General features: G+C 41.6%; 1 protein-coding gene across 10 annotated transcripts in view; it reads right to left on the bottom strand.

Annotated features, from left to right (window-relative positions):
* NETO1 (neuropilin and tolloid like 1) overlaps nucleotides 1-12789 on the bottom strand; it is a 127975-nt gene extending 115186 nt beyond the window's left edge. For 4 of the 10 annotated variants that reach the window (XR_501412.3, XM_008013790.3, XM_008013789.3 and 1 more), the window contains exons 1-4: nucleotides 11832-12578; nucleotides 9763-9816; nucleotides 9383-9520; nucleotides 3402-3650 (exon numbers count right to left, since the gene is read on the bottom strand). Coding sequence is in view for 9 of the 10 variants with exons in the window: in XM_008013790.3 (XP_008011981.1) it covers nucleotides 3402-3650; nucleotides 9383-9520; nucleotides 9763-9816; nucleotides 11832-11859 (469 nt within the window). In the remaining variant the exon portion in view is untranslated. Of the gene's footprint in view, nucleotides 1-8; nucleotides 1870-3401; nucleotides 3651-9382; nucleotides 9521-9762; nucleotides 9817-11831; nucleotides 12582-12664 lie in introns of those variants that run through there. The other 6 variants (XM_008013793.3, XM_008013792.3, XM_073006238.1 and 3 more) reach the window with 5 other exon arrangements.
* Nucleotides 12790-21409: the final 8620 nt, after the last annotated feature.

The raw sequence follows: 21409 nt of genomic DNA, 5'->3' as shown, positions 1-21409 counted from the left end.
TAAAAATAACAATCAGCAAACCAAAAAGTGAGGATTCATCAAAATGTGCCAGGAGAAAGAGAAGGGCCTCCTTTAAGCCCATTTCTATGGTATTCTCTCTCACTCTGCCTCCCTATCCTCCCCATCCATACAGGACCTCCGGTTGGGCTGTTCCCATGTACAAATGGGAATTCAGAAGCATAGCTACTATGAACAGCAAGAGCTTCAGACTGAAAGGCTATTATTTTAAGTTCAGTAGAAAAGAAAGTCATAGAGTCAGATAAAAGGAAATGGAAAAAGAATTGGAGATAAAAGCCTACACAAATGAGTTTGCAAGTCAGGCAAGATGGAACCAGGAGACTGGACGCTGGAACCTATGGCAGTGTGGAGGCTAAACCACCACTGGAAGACACAATCTGTGTTAGGAAGATGAATTATCCAACATTTGGTTCAATACTTATTCAATATGCATGCTGTACATCTAAACTTCAATATCTGGATTCCATACTACTATGCAATGTTTTGATTATAACCTGCCCACCCAGGTGTGTTTGCTTGCAGGAAGAAATGGGTTATGTAATTCTCAGAATTCTTAATGAAAATGTAAATATGTATTTAGTATGCATATGTATGTATAAATATTATGTATATATGTATATTCATTCCTGTTAGCTTGGCAAATGTGATTCATTTCTAAGAGATGGGTACACTCTCAATGTGTTTATATAAAGTTTCTGAGACTGTGAGATTATATCTAGATTCCAGGTTGGGATAACTTCATTAAAGTGATAGAGACCACCAGGCCTTTCTGCTGCTATTACTGCCTTGACATTTTCCATGACTGACGTTAGAAATAACTACAAACCCCACTTGGAAGTCTGGGCTCATCTAAAGTCACTAAATTTCATCAACTAAAAAAAGTGACATAGTATAGGTAGGAATTTTGTGCACCCACCTAAAAACTTCAGGGAATTGTTTTTAAGTCTGAGACACTTGTTTTCCCAATAACGTATACCAAGCATGCTTTGTTTTTAAAGAGCACATGATCAAACTAATAAAAACAACAGCTTTCGATAGTTGAGATCTTATAAGCACTCAAAAAATTCATAAATATGCATTTGGTAATTGTCTTTCAAACAATTCTATGAGTTACTTGGTATTATTTTTATTTTATAGTTAAAAATATTGAGAGCGAGAATATAAAGGACTATGTTCAAAGTTGACATGATGCAAATAAAAGAAAAGTCAGAACTGGAAGTCAGATCTGGTTTCAAAATCAGTGCTCCTCACAGCTGTCCTGGAGACCATCATCTTTCTATCTAAGATGACTTGGTAGGTGGAATTTCATCTCCAATGTCAGTCCACTGCGGAGCCCTGGCAATTCTCGCAATGCTTTATAACATAAATCATTAAGCTGACTTGAGAAATTCTTCCACCTTCAATTTCCCCAGTCACCAGTTGAATGACACCACTAAATAAAAATTCAGCCAAAATGACAACTACAGCCTGCCTGGCTTCAGATTCGCTAAATGCTATCAAATTATTACTAATCCCTTCCCACTTCCTATTTCAATAAGTAATCGGCTTCCTTAACACTGCCTCTTTCTAGAAGAGGGTTAGTTATGTCACTCAGGCAATGGCCTTGGGTCACACAATGTCAATTTTTGCTGTCATGTAAGCTTTCCAAGTCTCCTTTTTATGGTTCCAGCTTTCCTTCATGTTCCAATTGTAGGTTTCCCCAGAAGTTTTGCTCTAGTTGATCTGAGTAAAAACAGAAGCCTCAGCCAATCCTTAACCTGTCCTACTTCATGGAAAAGTCTCCAAGAGTTCCATTCTGATTCAGTTGTTCACAGCAATGAAATCTCATTCTATAAATGCAGTATGGTGGCTCTAAAGAAACAAAAAGCAAAGAACAAAACGCAGGGAACAAAAAGGCTTTAAAACCTAGAAGAACAGATTGAGTGCCACCATTTATGTCATCTCAAATAGAGCCAGAAACATGGACAACATCACTTATGTTGATAAAGCATGACAGTTGACACTACATTCTTCATGAAACCACAGTTTTAAATCCAAGACATTATTTTCATGATCACCAAATCCAAAATGAAAATACAACTTATGAAACCTATACCATGCCATATGTCACTGTCTCTAGGTACAGGTTATACTCAAAATTATCAGTTGAGAAAAAAATACCTACCTTTCCATTTATAACTCTAGCACTAATAATCTCACAAACAAATTAAGCTAACATTTGTACCTTTTGGGAATACTTCAGATTAGTTCGATTTTACACATGAAATACCCATGATTTCTGTGAGTAATCCATTATCAGCAAAGCATAATTAAAACCACAATCCTTTAGTGATACTATTAAAAACATTCCTAATGCTTACAGCTGATATATACGCCACAGTTAATACTTGATTTAACATACACCATAATGTCATAATGAAAGTCATCATGAAACTTATATTAATAATTTTTAAAATTTTAGTTTTTTAACTGAGTATCAAAGCCCTATTTAGACGTTACTTCTTTAACATGGAATACAAACTTCAACAACCTCTACATATATTTCAAATTATCCTATTGCCTAACTTAAATAAAACAATACATACAAAATGAAAAAACACTAAATAAAAAATGGGCTTTATGTAGTTTGAATCATTTTTCCATTTAAATTAATGCATGTAGTGCTCTTGCAGTAAAAAAATGTGACAACCAATTTTTATTGTAATGAATGATAACTCTTACGTGAGCCAGTCAACATCACAGCCCCTTTTTAATTCCAGCAAGTTAAAAGGAAAACTGAGATAGATTGCATAATTTGATAATTGCACACAATTTCTGCAAGACCTTGTAAATGAGTATTTGGCTGCTATAGGTCTCAGTTTTCCTTTCATCAAAACTCTTAAGAATTTGCTTTTCTGAAAAGAGGGTAGACTGCTTGGTAAAGTATGATCGATTGGATTGAAACATGGTAATTTTCAGAACAAATGAACTTCTGATTCAGGTTCCCCAAAGATCACATTGGTGGATATATTTTCTAATACAACAACTGCCTTTTCAAGCTTATTGAGCTCCTATGTATAATGAGTTTCCTTATCACAGACTGTCTCTCCAATTACACATTCCATCATAACAAAGCCCATCCATTTGCTGGGGTTGCTGATGCCCATTTAGAGTCTTGAGTCACTACTCTTTACCTCTAGTATAGGCTGTTTTAAGGAAAACATCTTTTCCTTTCAGAATTTATGTAGTGAAAAGAAAAAGCACTGTAGGTTTGGTTTTAAATAGAACTGGAACATTCTCTGAAAAAGTATAATGTTGTCTTACAAAAGATTTTGTACTATGAAGACAGAAAAATGAGGAAGAAAAAGAAACAGTTTTTTTTTTTTTTTAAAGTACTTACTTACCAGGTGTGAAATTGTATCGAGCTGAAAATCCCATAGATTCCAGCTCTCCATCAGCAAAAAATTTAATCCATAGAAATCTTCCACTGGATTTTATTACCGGTGGATTTTGTTGTCCACAGAAACGTCCAATTATTGGAGAAAAGCCAAAAGGTCCATCACGAACTTCAATATGATCAAATTTGCACTCCCAAGATGGTTCAATAGAGTACTTTTCATCAAAGTAAAGTTCAATGCACTGTCTTGGAGCAGCTGTAAAGAAGAGAGATTGTGTCTGGGAGGCCATTTCTTGTATCTTCAGGTTGCTATTTTCTGATTCTATTTCAGATGTTATCTATACATCTTCTCTCAAACCTTATGGATGATATGCATGGAAATATAAAGAAAGCATAGGATACTATTCTACGGGATACAATTTTCAAAAAATTGTCTAAGGAGTGAACCTTAAAACCGATGTTGTTGCATAAAATATTCCGATACAAGTTGACCATTTTGATGTTTTGTGCAGGACTAACAAAGCACACTATTTTTATGAAAGGCTGTTAACTTGGAGCTAGAAGGTCGTATTTCCGGGAATACTCAGGTTTAAGGTCACAAATCACTTGAGAAATTGTTTGGCATAGAGTTATATTAAATATAATCATTCAAATAATCCCAGTCATGTGTCCAGATCAGATCCAAGTGCATGTACAAAGATATTAAGAGTAATTTTTCTACAACACAAACCTGATCACATCCCTCTCAGGTTTAAACCTCAGCAGCTGGACCATGATCAATGCATTCGACAAGCATAATCTGTTAAGAATATCCTGCTTCCAGGACCCTATCCCCTCACAGAGAGCCTGAGCTCAGACCACTTCAAACATGTCTTGTCTTCCAAGAAAGTATGCTCCTTCACACTTTCACGGATTTTCTTACATTCTTGAATATCTACATACCCACCATTATCTTCTCTTTACACAGGAAAGATTTACTTTAAAGAAGCCTCCTCTCTAAATCTGATCTTGCAAGACAAGAACCATATCTCACTCACCTTTCTCAGCGCTTAGCATAGTACTTGTCATCGAAAATTTCCCAAAAAAAGCATCTTTGAGTGAATTATAAATAAGCGTAGATTCATAAATGTTTTTACAGCTCTCTAAAGAGTCAGGGAAAGCTTTATAGGGTTGGCAACTCTACACAGCACCACATGAATGTTTTTGCTAATGTTCTTTCATTCTTCCCCTGATATGTCCAAAACAGTCCAAAATTCTGGCATCTCAGACTTACATTCAGCCAGGATACTCCAGAATGGCCATAAAGTTTGCTGAAATATCAGCATGTATGTATCCTGGTTAGTAAACGGCTGTTGCCTGAAGCCCTCTGAGTGCTTCCCTGCTACTTGGCCCTTTTCAGGCACTAAGCCCCTCTAGATTCTTGAAAGTTAAGACTTAGCAGAGTGGGGCCTGCTCCTTCTACGGTCAGCAACCATGCCAAATAGTGGCTGTCCACACCCCACTGCTTCTTAAATACACACTGAACATCATCCATGATGACCTAAAAAGTAAACTCTGGTATGTACGGTTTTCAAAAATTTATCTAATATTGAGACAATGATATAAGTTGGAAATTGGAGACCTACAGAATAAAATGTAACTCTGATGCTCCCCAGGTATAAAATTAACAATCAACAGTTTAAGGACAATTCATTTTTAAAATGAATTATTTTATGAATAATCTTTAATTTCTAAAAAAGTTTCAGACTCCCACATTGAAAAGAGACATGTATAACTCATGCAAGAAAAATATTTTATCCATCACTAAAATGTATCAAAAAAGTCAACAAATGAGTAACCACGATAACGACAGATTTGAGGGAGTTTCAATGATGTGTTTTGTTTTGTTTTTTTGTAAATTTGAAAGTACCCAAGAAATGACTAACCGTGTTTTATGGTTAAAGTGTTAGCCTTAAAACAAAAAGGCAAATACTGAGTTAGACCCATCTACGTATCAGTACTAAGTATAGCACTTGCATCGATTATCACCCTATAGTATGTATCTACCAGTTTATTTCACAATAAATCAGTATAACAAGTTTTATGATGAAACAAACTACTTCAGATTGTAGGTTAATTTAAATAACGTATGGCTACAGAAAGATAGAGCAATGAAGACAGTCCTTAGCTAATTTACTTAGAACTCTATCTGTCATCTGTCAACACGCGCTCACCAATTTCCCCTACTAAGAAATAACGGCCATCTAACATGAATTCACTTATCCATACCTTCATTCTTGTTATTTCATAAGTTCTGTGGCTGAGTCAACCTCTCAGTGCTCCTCAGGAAACATTCTGCCATTATGGCTTTTGGTAGGCAACATTATACGTGGACAATTTATTTTCTTTTGGTCCAGCATGTTGAAGTTAATGACACACACCCGGAAATGAAACCTACATAGCTGAATTTTAGAAGGCAGTGAAATCACTTTTTAAAACTAAGTTTGCCACGTACTTACGGTGATAGATTTAAACATGAGTTGATTATGGCACACAGAAACGATTTGAAGCTATCTAAGTCTAACTCTCTCACCTTCTATTTGCTTCACCTTCAAGAATTTTTTTCACAGCTGCCTTTCCTTTTAACATTTCTGTAAGTTATATTTGATCTAACACTGAGGTTAGTTCATGAGAGGTCTCAACCACTTTGAGAATCTTCAGATGCACTGAGAACTATGAGTACTTTCACCTGGATAGTGCACATATACACAGAATATTTCCTCCATTTTGAGGGAATTTTTGGCCACCTGACATTCATAAAGAGATCCTCTCGTTCGTGACTGAGACCTCACCTGTATTCTTCATCCCAATCGGTCATACCTCTAGAAATCTGACTAATTATGTATCCCTCTTTCTCTTCTATTTTAAATTTACCCTTCTCTACAGAATATTCATTTTAGAATTAAATATGTGCAATTGGCCCCTTTAAAAGAGAAAAAAACACCCGTCTCCACTATGCCAATGGGAGTGCTCATCGCTGTTACTAACAAACTCTTAACTGCTTCACGTAGCACATGCATTTCTGTCTTTCACCTATTTTTCTTTGCAGTGACAACTGGCACTTTGACTACTCCCTGCTTCTCAACACCCTGTCCGCTCTGGCTGCTGTGGCATTGGGCACCTGACTCTCCTGCCTAACTCTCTGGCTTCTACTCATTCCATTACTTTTTTCCCATACTCTGTCCATCTCTTACATGTTATTTTCCAGAAAATTTATTCTACATCTTATTTTCTCTCATTTTAGATGAAGACACCAGGTTGCCACGGGCATTCCAATGGAATGTTACTACAATATAATGATGCCTGGGGCTCTATATAAGGTCAATTAAATCAGAATTCCTGGGGAAAGGCCCAGGAAGTTGCATTTTTAAAAGCAGTTGAAAAAGAGTGCTCCAAATACTCTCTTGGATAATTTTATTCATATTAACAACCTCAACAACAATATCTATATTTCTGACATATACAAATACATTTTCAGCACACATCTATCTCTTCACTAAGCTAGAGCTACATGTACCCAATTTTTTGTGGAACATCTCCATAAGCACAAACTAAACATATTATTTTTCCTTTAAACCATTTTTTTTCTGTCTACATTTCTTTTCTGGGATGGCAATTCCGTCTATCTAACAAGTCATCGAGCAACAAACATTAGAACAGTCCCAGGACACCGTATTCTGAATCCCTTGATCCAGCCACTCATGATCCAGTTTTTTTCTTTTTTTTTTTTTTTTTGAGACAGAGTCTCACTCTGTCGCCCAGGCTGGAGTGCAGTGGTCGGATCTCAGCTCACTGCAAGCTCCACCTCCCGGGTTCACGCCATTCTCCTGCCTCAGCCTCCCGAGTAGCTGGTACTACAGGCGCCCACCATCTCACTCGGCTAATTTTTTTTGATATTTTTAGTAGAGACGGGGTTTCACCATATTGGCCAGGATGGTCTCCTGTCACCTGACCTCGTGATCCGCCCGCGTCGTTCTCCGAAAGTGCTGGGATTACAGGCCTGAGCCACCGCATCTGGCCAATCCAGTTTCTTAAATACCTCTCAGTTCTTTCATGTACTCCATCACTGATGCCACTTCTTTAGTACAAGTATTTACTATGATTTACTTGGACTTTCCAATTGTTTCTTAATTTATGTTCTTTCCTTCAGTTACTTCTTCATCAAAATCTCACATTATTCCTCAAGTTAAATTACTTCAATGGCACCTGACTGTCTTCAACACAATGTCCAAGATTTTATCCAGTGGGGACAGAAGGAATACCAGGTACCCCTTTGTCTGAGACTGTCTCCCTCTTCAGCCTCCCGCTGTATTTTCCTCAGATTCTACCGAAGCCCTAGGATACACCACGCAGGTCCCCAACCATATCACAGCTCTGAATTTCCACACAAGCTACTCTATGCAGAGAATGATGCCTTCCCCGGACATTCTTCAGAAACGAAGGTGAGCATCTCTTCTTCCCCGTATTCTTCTCTTTGGCTTCCCTGTTGCAACTACTTTGTGCTAATCCTGGGGCCCCTACAGATTGTTTACGGAAAGGGACATAGTCCCCAGAGAATATTGTTAAGTCCTATGAGACAAGGAGCAAGTACCTTTTCTATCAGTCATAAAAGGAATTTGCACTGCCAGACCTTAGGTTTTCAGTGTTATCCTTTTAATAGCATAGCTTATTGTTTTACCTTCATACAGTGTGGTTTCTATTTCCTGAAAGTTCAACTTCAAGTGCTAAGGGTGGGGGAAGGTCTTTGGCCCAATAATTACCAACAAAAATAATCATTTCTAAATAGAGTTTCTTAAAATTAGGTAAACAGAAAGTCTGCTTCTTTGAAAACTCTATCAAATAAATGTGTCCCCATTTATAAGTAATACAAAGAGCATATATCTTTACATTAAGACAGTTTTGCCTGTGCGTGTGTATGTGTGTGTGTGTGTGTGTGTGTGTGGAGGGGGGTGCTTCCAAGTTTTAGGCTATTAGGTACTAACAGTTGGAATACTGAAAACTTCCATCACCAGATGAAATGTTTCTACATTTTAAAAGTTGTACTTAAGAGAGAGGTGTTGGCAGGGAGCCATGGTTCACACCTGTAATCCCAGCACTTTGGGAAGCCAAGGTGGGTAGGTCACTTGAGGTCAAGAGTTCAAGATCAGCCTGGCCAACATGGTAAAACACTGTTTCTACCAAAAATGCAAAAATTAGCCAGGGATGGTGGTGTATGCCTGTAATCCCAGCTATTCAAGAGGCTGAGGCAGGAGAATCGCTGGAAATCAGGAGACTCTCGCTCCGTCTCAAAAAAAAAAAAAAAAAAAAAAAAAAGATGTTTACAAGGTTAGTGTAAATGGGAAATATTCAAAGAGAAGTCTCTTTCCAACACCATCCATTTATCTTTCATGTTGGAAAAAAGTCATCAAAGAAAGTGTCGTAATTTACAACCCTGACCTTGACTTTAAAATGAGATGTCACTTGTTAACATAAATAAGGTAACTATCTTTCAGATTGGTGTTTAGAAAATGTGATGATAGATTGATCTTTGACAATATGATTTTTGTACTTTATAATATTAAAGAACATGTAACATGCAGGTTATTCTACTAATTGTTGAGCTAAAAAAATACTAGTTTCTCAAACTTACACATTAGTTAATATTGTGCCAACTATGCATCTATTCTATGGCATTAGAAGTCTAAATCAATTAAGCCAACTGCAAAATAAACTCTTAAGTTGTTCATTTGTTTTTATGGCACCGAATTTGCTTGTTCATAACCCATTACTAAGAATTTCAATAATTAGCCTGATTCCAGATTTTACAGTTATTTGATTCACTCAGAGATATTTTTGCGCATGATCTCCAAATCAATTTTGTAATGCCTATACGCATATTCTTCATCCAAAGCACAGAGATGGCCAGGTTTGGCTCAGTGCTCTCTTGACTCTGGCACTGTCTCCCCTTACCTTCTATGATGTAGATGCATTCCCGGTCAGGGGGATACTTGCTGGGATAGTTGGGAGAGGTAAAGATACCTCCCTCTGCATGTTTTGTCCAAGTTCCACACTGCACTGACCTCTGTGTTTCTGAGGTGGTTTGCTTTTCTGTTTTAAAAAAAAATGTTTTAAAAAGAGCCATCATCCAATTTTTCTATTATACTAAAAATAGAGAGGACATTCTTATAATATCCATTACTAAATTAATTTTTACATGTTGTCTTAGCCAAACCAATCAATTATACACATTATAGCAGGTTCAGATATTCTGGAATATTAAGAGTAGAAGGAAAATAGGAAAATACAAAATAATTCGAGGTCTTCCACTAGATTTTTCTAAGTAAACACACCTGTTCCTTTCTTGGTTGCCCCAGACAAATGGAGGATGATTAAACTTGCTACAACTGAAACAGAAAAGAAAAATTGGAGTTAAAATACACTGAAATGATCAAATCCCATAAAAACATAATTTCAAGATAAAATATCAAAGCTGATTAACTGTATCATTGTTAACTGTTAGAAGTTGATTCAGAACTTGCAAAAACCAATTTGAAATGTACAAATCAGGAAACCTTGGGACTCCCTTAAGAAAGTAATGCAAGTTAAGAATGGATGAGACCCAAACTCCTAAGGCAAATACATCGTTCACTCTAAAGGCAACATGACAATTTATTCATGTCACACACAGTACAGTGGGACTTCAGGAGTCACACTGTATCTAAACTGCCCTTAGGGAATGGCTCTGCTAGCATCTCTGAAGGAAGAGAGGGGCCAGAAGGTAAAAAGGAGGAAAAGGAGAGGCAAAAGATGAGAACAGCTCCATGACTGTTCCTGACACACTGCAGTATGGCTGTATTTTAGAAAATAAATACTTAGACAAATCCTACAGGCTGTGGGGGAGGGGAACAAGCAAGAAACAGATTACTGTGGATTGTGGGCATTAAGCAGCATTACTAGAATGTTGCCTACAAAAATGTTCTGAACCTCCAAGTAACCCCATCCCTCAGCACTTTCTAAGCTGTGAAATTAATCTCTTCTAACTTTAACTTGATTTAATACCAAATCAATCTATAGAAATTGATTATTAATTTGAGAAAGGTGATTTTCAAAAGCATTATATTGAGTCAGGTTTCCAGTGTCAAAGAGACTCTGATCTGTAACTTAACAGTGAATCTGCAATGCCATTATAATCTAAATTTGTTTTACTTCCATATTTTTGATCTAATCAACATTTTTACAAGATGAAACACTAGCAAAATAGTAAGTAAGCTAGTCTTCATAATTTGATTTTTCTATTTTATTCTTCTTATTCATTTTGTTGTCCAACGACATAAAAGGTATATGTTTTCATATTTTCACTTAAAATGAATTGGGGGGAGAGCACAATTCACAAATATTTCCTGAAATAAAGCTCATCACAGGTTTATACATTTATACTTAAACATTATTATAAGAAAGGTATCTAGGTCTTGATATTAATATTTAAAATATTATAAACTGTGTGTTACTTTATGCTCTAGTCAGTTCATTTGCATTTTAAATTAAGGCACTGACTGCTGCTGTTACTGTGTGTTTCCACAGGGGAAAAAATATCAATTTAATTTGTCGTGCTTCTGCTCACACCCAGAACACACAGGTACACATCCTTCGGCATCAGGATGTGTATTTGTTTACTCCGCTCTTCCTGTTTCGGTGAAATCACATTACAGACCATGTACTGTGTTTAACTCATTAGCAAAGCCCTCTCTTAACTGCGTGGCTCGCGATCAACACTCTCATCTTTGCTTAGTAATGATAAATTTCCACCACACATTTTCTTATACTGCCTTTTACTCGATGACTCGTGATACTATTTTCTCTCATTCCTTCCCACCTCTACACTGCCCGCGTTACCACACACCCATAAAGCGACATCAGCCGTCTCCGGGCGGAAAGGGGTGGAGGCTGACCCTCGCCCTTCCCTCCAGCGCCGGCTTCAGGTGTGCCTTCTGCTACCTCCCGGACTGCGAACGGGGGCCCTCCGAGCTCCGGGAGCCCCTGGAAGAGGAAGACTCCTCTCACCCCACTAGGTATCATCCGCTCTCTCCCGCTTTCCACCTGCGCCCTCGCTTGGGCCAATCTCTGCCGCACGTGTCCATCCCTGAACTGCACGCTATTCTCCACCCCCGGGGGGCTCCTGCGCACCGAAAGCCCGTTCTCCCCGGCAGGTTGTGGGATCGGGCGACGGCTGACCGCGCGCCGCCCCCACGCCCGGTTCCACGATGCTGCAATACAGAAAGTTTACGTCGGCCCCAACCCGCGCGGGACTGCAGGGTCCGCCGGAGCGCGGCGCAGAGGCTTTTCCTGCGCGTTCGGCCGCTGGAAAGGGGCGGGAGGGCTGGCTCCGGGAGCGCACGGGCGCGGCGGGCAGGGTACTCACTGTGAAGCACGCTGCGCCCATGGATCATGTCTGTGCGTTACACCAGAGGCTCCGGGCTCCACTAATTCCATTTAGAGACGGGAAGACTTCCAGTGGCGGGGGGAGGACAGGGTCGAGAGGTGTTAAAGACGCAAAGCAAGAACGAAATAAAGGGGGCCCGAGAGGGAGATCAAAAGGAAGGGGGAGCTCCGAGCCCACGCTGCAGCCAGATCCGGATGAGTCCGTCCTCCGCCCCGGGCGGGCTCTCGCTCTCGCTGGCCCTCAGCGCCGCGCAGCCAGCAGCATCCCCACCGTGACGCTCGCATCACACCCGGGCGCCGGCCGCCACCATCCGCGCCGCCGCCGTCAGGACCCTCCTCCCGGGCATCGTCGCCGCCGCAGGGTCGGGAGGACGCGGCGCGAGGCAGGCGGCGAGCGCGGGGCGAGCCCCGGGACGCCCCCGAGCCGGGGCCGGGGAGCGGGCGCAGCGAGGTGGGGGCCAGTCCAGACCGACGGCAGCGACGGAGCGGGCGGCGGCGGCGGCAGGGATGGCTCAGTCCCCAGTCTCAGACGCGCCGCGCAGCAGGTCGGAGCAGCCTCCCCGGGAGGATGTCCAGCGGCAGCGCTCCTCGCTCCAGCCCTTGGGGATCTTCCGCTGAGGCATTGAAGGCAGGAGGAAGGGGTCCGTCATCGGCTCGCCGGGCTGCGCGCCACCTCTGCGATCTTGCGGAAAGAGGAGCGGGCGGGTGGGCGTCTGGGAGGCGGGCTGGAGGGCGGTGCAGGGGAGCGGGGTGGCGGGGAGGGGGGGCGGGGAAGGGAGGGAGGAGGAAGGAGCCGGAAGAGGGCAGAGTTACCAAATGGGCGCCTTAGTCATGGCTTGGGGCTCCGCGACCCTCCTGGAAGCCCGGAGCCTGGGTGGGATAGCGACGCTGCGCGCAGCCGGCGCCCCGGGGCTGGTGCGCGGCGGAATGGGGCCGCGGCGGCGGCGGCAAGGACATCCCAACCGAGCGGATCTGGGGGAGGGGCGGGGAGGGGGTGAGGACCCGGCTGGGATCCGCGGCTTGGCCCGCCAGGGCGCAGAGAGAGGATGCAGCCGCAAATCCCGAGCCGGATCCTCGTGCCGGACGGAAGGCGTGGAAGCTGGAGGGGCCTTCGTGTGAAAATCCCTTGTGGGGTTTGGTGTTTCACTTTTTTAAAGGTTAGACCTTGCGGGCTCTGTGCCTCCCACCCCTTGTTTTCCATCCGCGCAAAGGAACTGGGCGCCCCCCCGCTTCTCTCCCCGGGACGCAGGTTTCGCCGCGGACTCCGCGCTCAGCTTGGGAGACACGGCAGGGGCGCGCCCCAGGGAAAGGCGGCGGTAAAAGTTTCGCGGCTGAGCACCGGGCCTGATGCCGAGTGCCCCCCACCAAATTGCTCCTGCAAAGACGCGGGCTTCTTGCAATTAACCCCCCCACTTCGAGGTGTTTAAAACCACCCCAAGGCACACACGGACCCCCGTTCCCTCGCGCCACTTCCCCCTGCAGGCGCGCGCGGCGCGTTAAAGTCTGAGAGACAAGAGTTGCGAGGAAACAGCACCGGAAGAGCCCGGGCTTGTACAATGCGAATCAATGAATACGAAATAACTGCAACCGCCAGGCAGCTCCGGGAAGGGCTGGAGCGTGCGGGGGTGCGGGGAGTCCCTCCCTGGGCGCCGCAACGGCACCTCCTCCCTTTCCCGGCTCCGTCCCGCCCTCCCTCCTCGGCCTCTGCGGACGCGGCCCACGCAGACCACAGCAGAGCTCGCCGGACCCCGGTACTACGGAGGCCATCCCGTCCGGTCACGCACACCCGCGCCGCGGCTGGGGCTCGGGTTGGTGACTGTGGCGGCGAAGAAGCCGTGGTAGGAAGAGCTAATGGCAATGGCGGGGTCGCCGGGGGGCGGGGGGTCAGCAGCAGACGCTGAGCTGTGAAGACTAGGGTGGTCCCAAAGGCCGATGAAAGGAGAAAGGGCCACGAGAAGAGTCCGGCGAGCGCTCGAGGCTGGGGCGCTGCCTCCCTGCTCTGGCCCGGCCTCGGCTTCCCGGCACCTGCTGCTGGGGCGCCCACGTGCGCGCGGGGCGTGGGGTGCTCGTCGCGGTCCTGCCCACGCCTAGCGCAGCGGCTGTGAGCGGGTGGAGGTCTCCTGCCAGTAAGTTGGGATGAGGGACGATGAGGTGACCCCCAAGTCTGGAAGGGATTCAGAGACTCATACGCGCCCCCAGGCCTCCTACCACCGCACCAAGCTGCGGGTTCCTCGATTTCCAGGGTGGGGTAAAGTGACCGAGCAGAGGGGTTGGTGCGTTTGTGTGTGCGCGCGCATATACGCGCGCGCGTGTGTTGTGCATCCGTTTAATGAAAGGTGGGTCATGGGTCAACCCGGGAGTGGAGCGAGATGGACACGTAGAGCGAGAGAGGTGAGAGAAGGGGGAAGACATGGACAGGGTAAGAGATAGAGAAAGGGGAAGAGAGGACAGAGAGAGAAGGGAGAGAGAAAGGAGAGAGAGGAAAGGGAAAAGAGCAGGGAGAGAAAAGAGGGGAGAGAGAAGGAGGGGACAGAAGAGAGTGGGGAGAGGAGAAAAGAGAGAAGGTGGGGGGACAGAAGAAATGGGGGAGAGAGGGAAGAGGACAGAGGCTGCGCGCCTCAGAATACGCGAGGTCCAGCAGAGTTGGAGGCCTGTGAGAGGAGCTGCAAGCTTGAGCAAAGGGCGAGAGGTGAGCGGATAAAGGGAGATTGGTGAGTATCCGCTCACGCACCTACTTGTAAAAGGATCTAGGGGAAACACGCCGAAGGTCCCGCGGGAGTCCTGTGACCCACGTGAGGTGCTCGTGCCAGCGCGGGGTGAGGTGGTGGGCATTGTTGGTCCTGGACTTCAGGAAGAAATTCTCCAGCCTTAAGGAAGCAAAAGCATTCAAAGATCAGTGAAGCCGCTTCACAGAGGGATATGCAGATGACAGAATGCCTGGAAAATGCACCTCTATAGAGGAGAGGGTGGGGGTCTTGCAAAAGGACCAGTCACAAGAGTTGACAGTTGAATATTGGAATCTTCCTTATGGTTGGATAGCACTTTCTTTACATCCAGAATATGCGTTATTCGTGAAAATGAGGCAGTTCTACAAAGTGGCAACATTTAAAATTATAGAGAGTTATTGCATTTCGCAATCACAATTTGAAGGCAGACAAAAAAAAAAAACAACTTGGTTTTACGATAAATGCTGTCATTCTCCCACCCTCTTCTGTCCTCTTTGCCCAGATCAGTTTCCCATGACAGATTTTGTAACCTGCCAAGGAAGTGGCTACCTTGCTAGACAGGTAGTCCTTTTATCAGGAGACAGGAAATTAGGAAGGAAATCATAGGGAAGGTGAAAGTGTCCTAACCTTTTGTCCATACCTGTATTTGAAGTGGCCTCTATTTTCTTTCTTTCTTTTTTTTTCTTTTGAATTAAAGGCTGGAGCGCAGTGGCTGGATCACAGCTTGCTGCAGCCTCAACTTCCTGGGCTCAACTGAGCTTCCCACCTCAGCCTCTGAAGTAACTGGGACTACGTGCACAGGCCATCATGCCTGGCTAATTCTTTTATACATTTTTTAGAGAGGGGGTCTAGCCATGTTACCCAGGCTGTTCTCAATCTCCTGACCAAAAGGGATCTTCTGGCTTCCCGCTGATCTTTAATGTCCAGTGCTTTCTTGGGCAATGCGTGGGGCTGAGGCATTAAATTTTGCTGAAACCTAAGTGCTGAGGGAGTGAGTGTGCACATTCTGGACCTAGGACAGGCAAGAGGCCTGGCCGGCTCAGGTGCTCTGTTAATCAACCAAGAGACTGGGCCAAAACAGATGCTGCGGCCCTTGCTGCACTACCCTACTCCTCCCAGGCTGCAGGTGCAGCACTGTTATTGATGATTCCATTCATTTTCCTTCATACACACCCATACACACTCTTCGCCATCCACGACATCCTGTTTACTTGGCAAGTTGCCTTCTCATTTTTAAGTTCCAGAATCCACACTTGCTGAGTAATGCTACCTCCCTAATAGGGACCCATAAGATTTTTCTTTCTGAGAAAAACCAACATATGGGAAAAGTTCAGTTTCTCCAAGAAAAGGTTGTGCACACATATGGTCAAATTACAAGATGTCGTTATTTTGAAAGGGAGAGCATATAAACTGATAGCTTTTGTGAGTTGAGTGTGCCGTCCTGGAAGATGGTGCTGCTTTGTCGCAGTTCCCCAAGGTTAACATTGAAATAGTGACTACTATAGAAGATGGTGCAGAATGAAAGCCACTTGAACCCAAAGAAGGTGTCATTAGTAAGCTGGTTTTATTTTTTAGCTTGCACCTTCCTAACAATGAAAGATTAGAAAGACTTCCAAAATCCTAAAAAGAATTAGGATACATGCCATTCCAATTCAAATGCACATAGTATTTGTCTACATATGTGTACTTCTCTATAGAAAAAAATAAAACTACAGGTCTACCAGGGTTCCTTTGTTAATTAAGCTCCAGTACTAGCATATCTTAAAAGTTGTCTATCAGTGAAAGAGGTGATGCTACAAAAAATAACTCAAATATAGTGGTGCTACTGACACATCCATATTACAATAATATTTTTTGATTTTTACATAATTTATTTACATGATTATGAAGTGTAAAGGTTTTTGTATTTAAAAATATGTCATAATATAGTTTCTCAAAAACAAGTAATTTGCTGGTAAATATAAGAATGTTTTTTGAAAATTATCTGAAATACTCTAACATGAAGCTGGTTTTAAGCAATATTGAAGAAGCTCTCTTCAGCAATCTATAGGGGTATCCTAACACATAGAAAGTCTCCAGCCCGGCGCGGTGGCTCATGCCTGTATTCCCAGCACTTTGGGCGGCCGAGGCGGGTGGATCACAAAGTCAGAAGATCGAGACCATCCTGGCTAACACGGTGAAACCGCGTCTCTACTAAAAAAATACGAAAAATTAGCCGGGCGAGGTGGCGGGCGCCTGTAGTCCCAGCTACTCAGGAGGCTGAGGCAGGAGAATGGCGGGAACCCGGGAGGCAGAGCTTACAGTGAGCTGAGATCCCGCCACTGCACTCCAGCCTGGGCGACAGAGCAAGACTCCGTCTCAAAAAAAAAAAAAAAAAAAAAAAAGTCTCCATGAAATAGAAGGCATGTCAAAATCTCTGAAATCTTACATTTAAACCAAGCAGGACATTTTATGATCACCACTAGGGACAAATAAAATATGGTTTTGTTAGAAGTGCAAATATGTTGTATTCTTAGACAGCACAAGAATATTAGCCTCTTGTGGGAAAGAACTTTCATAGCACTTCCTTAACCAGTTATTTAATAGCACTTTCAGATATATGATCCATCAATCCATATCAAAATTTCAGAAAAAAATTATTTTCATTTTGATTGATATTTACTTCGCAGTGTATGATATTTACTTCGCAGTGACATTTACTTTGCAGTGTATATAAATAATTTTTATAATCACTTGACTAATTATAAGATCATCCTCTATAAATCAGTATAAACCTCAGGAACATTTATGAAGATATACCCCAAGATTAAAAGTGTAAAGGCTCCGTACAGAAGCCACCTTTGTACTATAAGTATTGTACCACAAAGTCCACTCACTGCTGTTTCAGGGAAAAAACAAGTTTCCATTCCTGGAGGACGGCATATTTGGAAAACAGAAAGCTAAACTAAAGGGTAAATCTACATATTCCATGTCAAAATAACCATTAAGTACAAACAAAATGTGATTTCAGTGTGCTAAATCAGATACGTGAAAGTCTCTTATGAGTTAGACATACTGTGTGTGTGTGTGTTTTGAAGTCTCGCCCTGTTGCTCAGGCTGGTGAGGTGGCACAATCTCAGCTCACTGCAACCTCTGCCCCCTGGGTTCAAGCCTGCCTCAGCCTCCAGAGTAGCTGGGATTATAGGTGTGTGCCTCCAGGCCTGCCTAATTTTTTTTTATGTTTTTAGTAGAAACAGGGTTTTGCCATGTTGGCCATGCTGGTCTCAAACTCCTACCATCAGGTGATCAGCCCCCCTTGGCCTCCCAAAGTGCTGAGATTATAGATGTGAACCACAGTGCCCAGCCTTTTTTCATAATTATATAAGTTAATAGCATCACATAAACTTAATAGCTTTGACTGTTTAGCACATACTTTAATCTTATTATGATTTTTTATTATGTGGATTTGGAAACTGACAAAAGCCATGATTTGCTTGGTGAAAGCAAATCAGGTGTGAGCCACAGGCAATCGCTAATTCACCACAATTTCCAAAACCCTCACCTACTCCCTGACACTATGTAGGAAATATCTGGCTAGGCACAATGGCTCATGTCTATAATCCCAGCACTTTGGGAGGCCGAGGTGGGTGGATCACCTGAGGTCAGGAGTTCAAGACCAGCCTGGCTAACATGGTAAAACCCCGTCTCTACTAAAAATACAAAAATTAGCTGGGTGTGGTGGTGCATGCCTGTAGTCCCAGCTACTTGGAAGGCTGTGGCAGGCAAATCGCTTAAACCTGGGAGGTATAGGTTGCAGTGAGCCAAGATCATGCAGTGTGGGCAACAGAGTGAGACTCCGTCTCAGGAAAAAAGAAAAAAAAGGAAATATCCACACTACTTTCCATTTCATTTGCACGAATATGAAGTTTTCATCTCTGTCAACACTCTTAAGACACCAGTTTCTACTAAATAGGACACAGGATGTAGTTGTGATTTGTTAGGTCTTACTTGCCCTGCCTCTGTGTGTATTTCAGTTGCAATCCTTGATCTTACTGTATCTTATCATTCTTTAAATGAAGAAAATGAGGCCCAAAGAAGTGCAGCGATTTCTGTAATGCCACTTTTTTTGATAACTGACAGCATCGAGGACTTTCTACCTTATTGGGGGTGTGTATGGGGGGAGGGGGAACTACTTAGATTGTTTCACCTGAGTTCAAGGGAAAGCCCTTATTCTTTCTGCATGTTACCAGTCACTCGCTTCTAGCCAGAGCGTGAGTGCCTCGAGGCCACTGCCAAATGTAATAAGCCCTATGAGGGTTGATCCCAAAACAAAAAGAAAAAAATACATAAAAAAGGCAATTATCAGGGAAAAATAAAGCAAATTCATTATAGGGAACTGCACAGGGATCAGAAATCCCATGGCATGCGGAAGGTAAAAATGAGAGAGAGCAGAGATTATCAACTTATTGCAAAGACTTACTGGAATCACACACATTTATAGACACACATGCAGTATAAGGAGAGAGCAGGTGGGTAGAAAGGGAATATAATATCCTAGCTGAATGATACTAACTTGACCTCCTAGAAAAGCGACAGTTCCTTCATATGATTTTTACAGTGTTAAACCATGATGTGTGGAAGTTAAGAGCATTGAAGTCAAGAACATTTTGTTTGAATACTAGGTCTATCAATTACAAGGTGTATAATAACTACTTAAACTTTCTTAGCCTATGCGCTCTCCTCTGTAAGACAGTCCTAATAACACATAGGACTATTTAAGAGTTTAAATGGGAAGACATCAAAAGCACTGAGCACAGTGGCAGCATATATAAATAAATATTTCAATGTTTTGTTAACACTGTCAGTACTGCCCGTTATTGTGAACAGCAGCATATGGAAGCTGTTCCATACAAGCCTAGAGATGGCTAATACCCACATCTATAAGTGTACATTGAGCTATGCAGGTACCTATGCCTACTTCGATATCTATGTCTACACCTATATTTATATTTATGTCTCTATCTGCATTACCAAGCGTATGTCTTTTATAGTTTAATATAGCAATGCTGATAGAAACCTAAGTCAAGAAAGGTTCATATGCGTCAAGGCCAAGCTCAATAACCAATACAAAAAAATGTGAAAATCTCTGTAGGATACAGAAGATTTGTGTTGTTGGTGGAGGAAACTGGAGAAGGCTAAGGGCTGTAAGTGGGGACGTTCTGTGAGATAGTTCTGTAATAATGCCATCTCAGAGTGAGAAGGGTAAAGCAATAACAAGAAAGGAAAAGGAATATTTCAACTTAATGGTATTTCATAATATAATTATACAATATCATAAGACCTCAAAACAAAAACAGGTATAGAGGACTAAATAGACTATTTTGAACAAAAAATGCACAACTAGAATCACGATAATAACAGTTAATAAAATTGAAGACAGAGAAAAATTCTTAACGATTATGGAGAGAAAGAAGATGGTAATAGCAAAAAACAGATTATTCCAGGAAAGAGCAAGAATTAGATTGACAGCAGTCTTCAGAAAAATGACATTGGGCACAGAGTGAATGGAACTGTACTGTCAAAGTGTTAAAGAAAAACTTTTTAACCTAATATTTATTTATATGCCTGTAAACTATTGCTTAAATTTTAAAATAAAGATATTTTAACTCAATTTTAAAAAATACTTAGATGATGTATTATAGCAAGAAGAATGATGACTTCAAGAGGATATTGCAATATGGAAGTAAAGATGAGTAAAGTCTTACAAAAATTCATTGTCTAAATAACTGATATATATTATGAAGGGTAAGATGAGAAGAAAATAGGGAGATGTGTTGTAAATTTCTTTTCTTGCTTGGTAAAAAAGGTAGATATTCAATATCACTAGATATTGGAAAAGAGTGTTAGCATAGCTATATATAAGTTAGGTAACTGCTATAAGAATAAAACCGAATATTACATGTTCATGTTGGCTACAGAAAACAACCTGTCCAATGGAATATGCCGGTAATAATAATAATAATAATAAATGAAGCACAAAAGCAAAATAAAATTTTTAAAAATAAAAGTATGCTGGCAGAAAACATGAAAAAATGATAGAAATAATCATAAAACTATATGGGTTAAAGGTTTCAGTGAGAAGAGAAAATATTTCTGATTAGATATCAACTAAAATAAAATTCATGAACATGTATGTAAAGGATATATTTAACACAATTTATAGATTTATTGAAAATATATGACTGGGAAAAGATTTCCAAGTCAAATAAGTATACTGGGATGACAATTATATACTAGGCAAATAGCATCAAAGCAAGACAACTATAAGAAAAAAATATCGTTGTATACTATTAGAGAAAAAAAAATAGTCAAATTGATATAATTGTCCCAAATACATACACAGCTAAAGTTTAGCCTCAAATTATTTTTAGAGTGAAAAATAGCAAACATTATGTTAAATAATAATTGTAGTTGGAAATTTTTAACACAATCTTCCCAGAAGCTGACTGATTAAAACATTTTAAAATTAGCAGATATTAAGAACGTATGAATAAAAGTCAGTTTATTTTAGACAAGTATGAATTTAAAGTCAACAAAAACACATTTTAAACTCCTATAAAACATTTATTTAAAATAAATATATTATTGGCAAAAAATATAAGTTCAAAGAGTTAACATACAGATTATATCCTATGAGATATAATAATATTAAAAACTGATATCCAAAGTACAGCTTAATGTCACATGTCTGAAAATTAAACAATGCTTACAACAATAATACAGTTATTTAATACATGATTCTTAGATCAAATAAGAAATTATGAAAGTTTACTATGTATAGTTTAATGACAAG

The sequence above is a fragment of the Chlorocebus sabaeus genome, chromosome 18 (assembly GCF_047675955.1).
Source record: "Chlorocebus sabaeus isolate Y175 chromosome 18, mChlSab1.0.hap1, whole genome shotgun sequence".
NCBI classification, from domain to species: domain Eukaryota; kingdom Metazoa; phylum Chordata; class Mammalia; order Primates; family Cercopithecidae; genus Chlorocebus; species Chlorocebus sabaeus.
Note: the sequence above shows the minus strand (reverse complement) of the source record. Positions and strands in the feature narration are given on the sequence as shown.